Below are 9,490 nucleotides of genomic sequence, written 5' to 3'. Positions count from 1 at the left end.
ACCCTCCCAATGGGGATTTGCCATTTAAAGGAAATGACATATTTGTTGAGCAAATACCCTCAGAAAAGGACACGACTGTAAAAAAATTGGATGACAATTTATTTGGCAGTCACCTACTAATTGAGTTCATTCTAAAATGCTGAACATTGTCCATTGTGTGACCTCAGTGAACTGCAGACAAAGCCTCACTGTTCTCACCATCAGAACATCTCCAATCACATGTCATAAACTCAGCACACGCACACTCAAAATGCAGCAAAAAAATAAAGCAAGTTAACCTGTTAGCTTTGTAGAAATGCATCATTGTTTGGTTTACATGTACGCTTCTGTGGCACTCAACAGTGAACAAAAAATGGTGTGTATATTCAAGGGTGAGCATTTTGGCAGACGGTATTGATTTTACGGCTCGAACAAAAGAACTACCACAGCGTCGCTATTGACTGGCTAAAGAGACAAATGAAAAGCAGGCTTTTCACAACTGCCTTTGCGTGACAATTAATTAATTTGGCACGTTTGACACATGATCTCAATTTTCTCTTTTGGTCAAGAGTGTCTGGGCTGAACTCCCAGAACCCCGTCACCATGGTGACCACTCAGACCCGATAAACACACACAATGAGGGGATTTGAATGTGACCGTGACACCTGCGGGGGCTTTAATTCCAATTTTTGCCTGTCATAAATTGCACATATTTCCAAGAATACTGCTGGAGGAGTGAAACACTTAATCCATTTGATTTCCTTATGAATAATGCATGGTACATTAACTGGATTGGATTGCCTCGCATTAGTGTCACCACGCCAGTCTGTTTAAGCTTTGCAAATATGGACTAAATCAGACTAAAAGCCACCGTGTGTGCCATAGATTGGACCAAATGGCTACTCATAAAAATCATCTTATTAAAAGCACACACATGAATACAAAAGTGACACAGTGGAACCTCTGAAATCACATAATTTTGAATTCACATTGAAATCTTTGGATGTTGGCAGCATGGCATAATTGAAATTTGGCATTAGTAGGTCATTTTTGATTGTTTTTATTCAGTGTTTAAAGAAAAAATATGAAAATAATAAGAAAAAATGCACATTTTGCTGGGAATACTATTGGCAAAGTCATATGAATTGCAAATCCTCTCAGTTTCCAGATATCCTGCTGTTATGCATTCATTTGCTAGTCCTATTGTTTGTGTGGGATTGGATAAAATATATTCATGGTTTCAGCAAAGCTCCTTAAAATGCATTAAAAAAGAAGTCACCTTATCAGTCAGACATATTGTCTGCTCTTGATTTTGGTCTTGCTTGTTTTCAAATAACATTTTTCCCTACAAATATTTTTGCTCATTGGTAATATTGAGCCATACTGATAGATTAGGAAAATATGACAAATGTTTTTTTTTTTTTCTAGGTGCAAATTCATTAGTGGAAAAATAAATTGTCTAAAAAACAGAAATCATAAACCTATTGTAAAAATAAAAGCTGTGAACACAGTTGAGCAATTGAGCTAATTACTCGTGAAAAAGTGGATTTTTTTAAAAGGCACTTTATTTTTATTTTCAAAGGAACATAAAATTGCTTAAATTATTCACAACGTTCAAAGATAACATGAATCAATTGACCCAGTTGTCATCAGAATTAAGTACATCCATTACATTTAAAAAAATTATATATCAAGGTGGAATCTCTTTTTACTGTAACAAAAGTGAAATGGACAAGTAAACAATGGTTTTCAAATGTGATACTTTGTCCATGGACAAGTTTACCCATCTTTCTATTTTTTTTTTTTACAGTAATCATTATGAGACTTTACCGCGTACTGGAAACTAATGTGTTGGATTTTAGAGCGTCTACGCTTGGTTTGTCATGCTATTGCACGATATATCACCAACCTTAACAAAAAAAAAGTCATTTTATTTCAAGTACTGTACAGTTTTAGCACCATCACAAGCTTCACATTTAGATTGAATAGAGAGTATCAACCATTAATCATAGGTACAGTGTCTGATGTGCTTTCTGGCTCACAATCCCCCAAATCTCTCATCTCCTCCATCTCTCTCTCCAACACTTTCTGCCGCCCACTCATCCACAGGGGTCTCCTCTCCTTCCCCTTCCTCCCTTTTGGCGTACGTGTCAGCTCCTGCATGGCCTGGAAGCTCTCTCCTCCACTCTCAGCCAGACCGTGGCACTCAACCCCCGTTGCCAGGGCAACTCTTTTTCCCGTTACCGTGTGGAGGAAGGTGAGCGTATCGTCCGAGGCCAGCCCTTCTGTCACATACACCGTGGCCGGGCCCTGGCTGCGGTAACTCTCCTGTGGTGTTTTTGGTTCGGTTTTTCTTTTCTTGCTGAGTATAAAGTTGAACAAGGCAGTCACCAGTAGCATAGCCCCTGAAATAATTGAAATATAGCTGAATTGGAATTTGGAAGTTTGACCTTCTGAAGGGAAGCTTTTAAATGTTTATTTTTAATTTTTACCTGGAATAGTTGCATGCCACACCAAGACAGGATGCAGAAAACACACCACGGACATGATGGAATAATAGAGGAACTTATGAAAGCCTCCAACTTTAGCCATCTTCCCCCACAATGTGAAGAGACGACAATCTAGTGGACAGCTGCAGAGATGGCAGATAACCCCTCATCAACAACTGTGTTGATATTGACCTGGTCTCGTTAAAATTGATATAATTGATAGTAACATATTGGATTGGATAACTTTATTCATCCCGTATTCGGGAAATTTCATTGTCACAGTAGCAAGAGGGTGAGAATGCAGATACAGGAAAGGCATTTTAGACATAAATAGATAGGTAATAAGTATGTTAATAAATAAATAGATAAATAATTACATGAATAAGCATGTTGCCGAAATATATATATATATATATATATATATATATATATATATATATATATAAATATATATACATATAAATATACATGTACATACATACACATAGATGTACATGGTTTCGATTTAGAATCAAATAATTTATGACCATATGATGAAAACTACAGCCCTAAATACCTGTTAACCATCCTTGAAATGAATTGAAATACAGTACAATGGATTTTGACTGTAAACTATGAAGTTAAAACAAAACGCAGTCTTCTCTATTTGTGTTTTAGTCTTTGTATTGTTGGCTACAGTTATGGTTGATGTTTAACCCTTTCAGAGACAGTGGTTACAACAGTGGATCTATTAAAAAATATTGTTAATTTAGGTCGGCCCGTTGGGCGCCGGCCTCACAGTTCTGGGATCCTGGGTTTGAATCCAGGTCGGTCCTCCTGTGTGGAGTTTGCATGTTCTCTCCGGGCCTGCGGGGTTTTTTCTCCTGGTACAACTCTGGTTTCCTCCCTCACAATCCAAAAACATGCATGGTAGGCTGCTTGCCCCTCGGTATAAAAAATGTGAGCGTGAATGATTGTTTGTCTACTCGTGCCCTGCGATCGGCTGCCCACCGAATCAGGGGGTCCCCCGCCTTGTGCCCGATGTCAGCTGGGAAAGGCTCCAGCAATCCCTGTGACCCTTGTGAGGATAAGTGTTTCAGAAAATGACTCAATGAATGTACTACCAACTCGGTGCCAAGAGAGAAATTGATATCGAAACCCCCCTAATGACAGCTATAGACTTTCAACCCATTTTAACTGGGAGGGGATGGAAGCGATTACTATATGATTGCTTCCAGTCTCTCCCAGTTAAAATGGATTAGAATGTGTATTGCTGTCAATAGCAGCCGCAGAGTTATGCTATGTAAGGTCACAGAACAAAATTATTATTATCATCAATTACTAGTACCTTAATTTTTGGGAGGATAATGACAGGATAGACTCTGGCACCCCCCACAACTTGTGAGGCTGAGCGGTACGGAAAACAAATCAATTATTATATTTGGTATTTTCATTTTTTAAAATTACTCCTGACTTTTATGTTTACATTTTAGAAGGATTTTTATTTAGTACTATTGTTAAACAAATGTAGATGCCAATTGATTTATCTAAAGTTGCATGATATTATTTAATTTTTTTAAATTACCCTATTAAAAATACATGGGGGCCGCAAAATATTTTCCTGCGGGCCACAACTGTCCCTTTGGCCACACGTTTGCGATTGCAGTCCAATATGAATTTGATTAAAAAAAAAAAGAAATAAAAACAATTTGTGCATGAAAGGGTTAGATAGAGCAAGCACAAATTCGCAAAAAAAATGACTTTGACAAGAAATCAGAGTTTTGTACTCACGGCAGGCACATCAGCAAAAGTTCATCCAGGAAATAGGCCATCTCAAATATCATGAGGCCGGCAGAAGATACTCTAGTGAAGAACAAATAATTATTTTGGACAAATCTATTTATAGCAGACTGAGTTATTGAAGTCCTGTTGTGTGCGAATTCAGATTTTTATCGTAAAAAAGAATCTGTAATTATCCCCCTTAGAGCCCGATAGCCATCTTGTGAACCAGAAAACATGGCCCTGGGATAAAATTAATCACGTGGATAGTTTTTCCAAGGAAAACACTTTTACAAACATTTCTAGCGTCTCTCCTCTGGGCGTAGATTTCCTGTTAGTTTTAAACAGCAATAGTTTATTGTTCTAATGATATACAGTGGTACCTCGAGATACGAGCTTAATCCGTTCTGTGACTGAGCTCGTATGACAAGTTACTCGTAACTCGAGGTAAAGTTTCCCATTGAAATGAATGGGAAACAAATTAATTCGTTCCAACTCTCTGAAAAAAACACCAGAAACAGGATATTGGATTGAAAAAAAAGTTTTATTTCTTATAATTCGCCATATATTGACAAAGTAATAAATAACGAGTGGTTTAATAGAAATAAAGTGTTTAATCTAACTAAAATTGGGCAGATTTCGCCGAGGGGAGAGGGGCACAAAAGGGGCGGGGGGCTTCGTTTTTTTTCTCCCACACAACGCACTCGTAAACGAAACAAACACTCCACCCTCACGTTCGATATCGATGGGCTGTTTGCTGTCGTACTATTCCCTTCAAAATATTCCGAAAATGATGCACACAAATGTCCTCACAATCGAATAACGCACGACCACTTGCCAACGAGCAGCAGTCTTTTATCAGCGATCGCGCCGCTGCTCATGTTGTTGTTGTTGTTGGGCCACCTCAGGCGCTTGAGGATTACCCTCAGCAGCGCTAGAGCTGTCACTGGAACGCGGATTAGTTCATCCAGGGGGTAGCCGGAGGTGTGGGGCAGTGCGAATATCTCCGGCTGGATGAAAAACGTAGGGCGCCACGTTCCTGGGTGGCAGCTCTGGGTGGTTTTGTTGGATTCGCATGGGAGCTTCGAGGGCGCTGGCTAGCGGCTCCTTTTAGCTTGTAGCATCTGTGTTCGCATCCCCTCGAACGGCGCCTAGTGCCATTGCCTGTCGGCGTTGTGCGCACGAGTATACTTCATTACCCAGAAAGCCCTCTTTTCACCGCGCATGCGCGTTGTGCGTTTCCTGGTCTGAATAGCTCATCCGGTGCTCGTAAATATTGTTATACACGAAAGATATGCCAAAAAAAATGCCATGGCAACCTGGCTTGGTCGCATCACGAAACTTTGACCGCATCACGGGCGAATTATTCGATCGAAATTTCCCCCGTAAGACGAGCATTCCGTATGACGAACGGTCGTATGACGAGGTACCACTGTACTTTATTTTTCATTTGATCAAGTTTGCAAAACAATTTCCTAGGAAAATGCCTCAAACTGATATTAATATTAGGCCTTCAGCCTAGTTGAGCTCCATTCAAACTTTTTGGGAGCAGAAAATGAGCCAAAAATGCACAATAAATCAATAGTACGGTGATGGGGAAATGCTGAAAGCTTTCAAATGACGGTAGAAATTGTATTGATGTGACTCGAAATGCACGCCATTAGGAGGCCGCAATTGGGCCCAGACCTATAGGGGACCCGTTTTTAGACCATAAAGGGGGCGTGGTTGAATGAGAGGAAAGTATAAAACAATGGTAAGATGATTATATAGCAATAATTTAGTGTTTGAGTGTTAAAATATCTCATTCAGCTAATATATAGACACTTGCATACCAAGATACTCACTGGTATAGAGTCTGTACTTTACATACACAAAGAGAAAATCTTGCATATCAATTGTTATTGTTGAGTATTTCTTTTATTCATTTTCAACACCACTTATGCTCATCAGGGGTGCTGGAGCCTATTCCAGATGACTTTGGACGAAAGGCAAGCTACACCCTAGACTGGGAGTGCAAGCTTGATTATCTAGTATTACGGTAAACAAAGTCAAATGTATGCATTTATACATTTATTCATTTTCAAATGAATTACAAACTGAATGGATGGCAAACTTCATTCAGGTCATTTTGACCTCTTTTATGCATGAAAATTGTTTTTTTTTAATGCTGTAAATTCTGTGAGAGAGCATCAACAGGGGCAAACATAGAATCTGTTTTGAACGGATCTCACGTGAAACAAAGAATATTACAGTAAGTTCTTACAGCAGGTAGATACCCAGGCTGTTGAAGTCTCCGTGTTGTAGGGTTTGCACTCCCACAGCACACGACACTGAAAAGAAAATGCAACCAATTTACTTTGCGTGTAAACCAGGTTATGTCCAATAGATGTCAGAATTTGCTTACAATTTCTAAAGGATTTACTTTGTCCTGACTTTAAGAATGTGAATTCGACTCCTAGAGAGAAGCATGGATAACTGGAGTCCTTCTTAATTACACTCATATAATTTTTATTTTATTTTTTTATATTGAAGATTTTAACATTCAAGAAACCAATTTTAGTTTATTTTTTGTGTTCTTCCTCTCTTGGCGTGAATGCATTAAGGCCCAAGGGGTTGTTGTGCCGGATTTTGGAGCACATTCATACTGTATTTGCAGAATTAAATGCTTTTATTTTTTGACAAGGGTGATGCAAAAGCAGAAGTTTGTGAGTTGTGTGATCAACAGCGTGCACTACTGCACTTTGCTCAATTTTCTATCCGCAATCACACTCGTTCAATCAGAAGCATCCTGGAAAATCGCTCAAAATCAATAGGAGCAGATAAAAAAAAAACGGGAAGTGACCTGTAAGTACTCTGAAATGAAAAACAGAAGAAAAAAATTTAAGTGACACAAAATGAACTCATTGTCTGCTATTGACAATGATAGATGTCCAATTCACTTAAACAGGCTGTGGTTTCCCATCTTTCAGTGCCATTGATGCACAAGACGTCCAATCCATTTTGACTGGGAGGTTCGAATGAATGTTCATTAATTCGCCGCTCTGAGTCAAAATGGATTGGATGTCTAGCGCCGTCAATGGCGCAAGTAAGATTGGGCCAAAAATAAACTGGTCTGTCCCACATAGTTGGCATTAGTGTGGCCCGCGCACCAAATTGAGTTTGACACCACTGCATTAAGGCATTTTAATGTATTTGGATAGGTCTGCCAATACTCTTGCTGGTTTTATTATTGGTTATATTTTATAATTGATTTGTTTAGGTGCCAATAAAAGATGAAAGTGCTTCATGCTTCCATGAACATGAAGCAAACCGGCTAAATTTTCATCACCCATTCTAAGTGTGAAAAAGGATTCGATTATCAGTGGCTTACAAGAGCTAATAATTACAAATTCATTTGTCCAATGCTTACCAGTTAGTTACTTGATATTACTGCATTTGTTCTTATCTGACATCCTGACTTCACAAATGATCAATTGCACTGTGCTACAGAATTTCATATATGTGTTTACTCTGAATGAAAGTATTCTTTGGAAGACCAGCTGGGAAGAAGTGATGCTTGGGCGAGACTTGAATGGACATTAAGGATCTGAGCCAAGTCCAACTGGCAGTATCCTCAGACCAAACAGTGAAAAAGGAAAGGTCATACTGTGCATTCCAATGTCAGATTGGAGACCATAAATGCAAAACTAGTCATTGTAATTTACAACAGTGACATCTTCTGCCTTTAGTATGAATGACCTTGCAATAATTGCCAGGTTAACTGAATAGTATAACAATAAATTTGAGAAAAATTGTATTTTAAGTCAACGTTGTTTATTATTGCGATTCTGTGAGCTTCTGTGCAGTTCTCTAATAATTCATGTGTTCATGTGCATGGTTTGGCTAAAAACAAACTTTCGATTGTGAAACTGTTGTATAACATTTTTACAAGAATATGACCACCCACCACCCCCTCCTCACACACATACAAAATATCCTATTTTTACTTGAAGATTTGTTTGACAAAAAAGACGGTGAAAAGACCCTGCCTTCTGCACATGGAAACAGTTTAATGGCCGACATAGCAAAAATACAACGATACAATCGGCACCAGAGAGTAATCAGAAGAATGCTGCTTAAAGTTTGCTGCTCATTTATTGGGTGTGAGGGGAATAAACACTGTACACACACAGAGCCAGACAGATATAAATGTGTGCATGTAGCACATACACCTGGCTTAGAAAACGCACAGTAAGTTCATGAGTGTGTAAAACTGCATGAGCACAAATAAGGCCTATAAAGCGACTGGATGCAGCAAACATTGTAGTATGGTCTGGTATTTCTGGGGAAATCAGCAGCGTCTGCAACCATTTCAATTCCAAAAGTTGAGTAATGGGTGGCCAATGAGGTTATTCAGTTTGTACAATAGGGGTTGAATGACTAAATGGTTAAATGTTAGTCGGCTATAATGGCGTAAAGGTTTAATCTGGTTTGTTTTTCTTCTTGTGGTTCATGCCAAGGTTAAAAAAATAGACAAAAAAAGATAATAAAATGAACCATTTCTGTTTCAATGTTTCTGATTCTGTCATGCTTTTATTGAATTTCACGATAGATTGCAGACTTGCCAGTGACCTTGCTACCGATCCCATATTTGATACACATTTCCCACACACTTGGAGCAAAGCAGTAAGCTGTACTGCATCAACTGTTATGACTGTTTGGATGTAATATATCATATCACACCACACCACTGGCTTCCCTTTTATTCTGCAGCAAATAGAAAATCCACATAGAAATCTGTGGTATTATAATTCCCAAAACCACTGTTTGATTTTGTGGTAGTTTTCTTTTATGACAGAATTGCATTTAGAAAGGGCCAAAGGTTGTTTTAATTTACAGTGCACAGGATGCTTCAGCGTCATTTTGGATTCCAAGAGGAAAGATTGTCACCTTTTGGCAAGAATGAGGATGATGACCCTCAATAATTAAACTAGTAACAAACATGGAGGACTGCAGATGACTTTTATATTAAAGTCGACTTTTTGAATGATTACATATTTTGAATGGAACTAAAACCTCTTCTGATTCAATAGACTGGAATTTATGGGTTTTTCTCTTTGGGTGTCAGTAATAGTTCAAAGCAGGGATATTGTTATAATGTAAACAGGGCTTTGAAATAATATCGTTTAGTTTATTATATTATGTAGTATTCTTTCTTTTGGACTATGCAGTATTTTAGTCAAAATTCATCATTAGATAACAGCTTTAAACAGCATGTTGCAACA

The 9,490-nt window shown here is 38.4% G+C and overlaps 1 protein-coding gene across 1 annotated transcript in view; it reads right to left on the bottom strand.

Annotated features, from left to right (window-relative positions):
- Nucleotides 1-1,622: 1,622 nt before the first annotated feature.
- tmem72 (transmembrane protein 72) overlaps nucleotides 1,623-9,490 on the bottom strand; it is an 8,206-nt gene continuing 338 nt past the window's right edge. The window contains exons 2-5 of the mRNA XM_077613561.1: nucleotides 6,490-6,556; nucleotides 4,239-4,310; nucleotides 2,472-2,611; nucleotides 1,623-2,384 (exon numbers count right to left, since the gene is read on the bottom strand). Coding sequence (XP_077469687.1) covers nucleotides 1,975-2,384; nucleotides 2,472-2,611; nucleotides 4,239-4,310; nucleotides 6,490-6,556 — 689 coding nt within the window. The 3' untranslated portion in view covers nucleotides 1,623-1,974. The remainder of the gene's footprint in view (nucleotides 2,385-2,471; nucleotides 2,612-4,238; nucleotides 4,311-6,489; nucleotides 6,557-9,490) is intronic.

Source organism: Stigmatopora argus, chromosome 11 (genome assembly GCF_051989625.1).
Source record: "Stigmatopora argus isolate UIUO_Sarg chromosome 11, RoL_Sarg_1.0, whole genome shotgun sequence".
NCBI classification, from domain to species: domain Eukaryota; kingdom Metazoa; phylum Chordata; class Actinopteri; order Syngnathiformes; family Syngnathidae; genus Stigmatopora; species Stigmatopora argus.
Note: the sequence above shows the minus strand (reverse complement) of the source record. Positions and strands in the feature narration are given on the sequence as shown.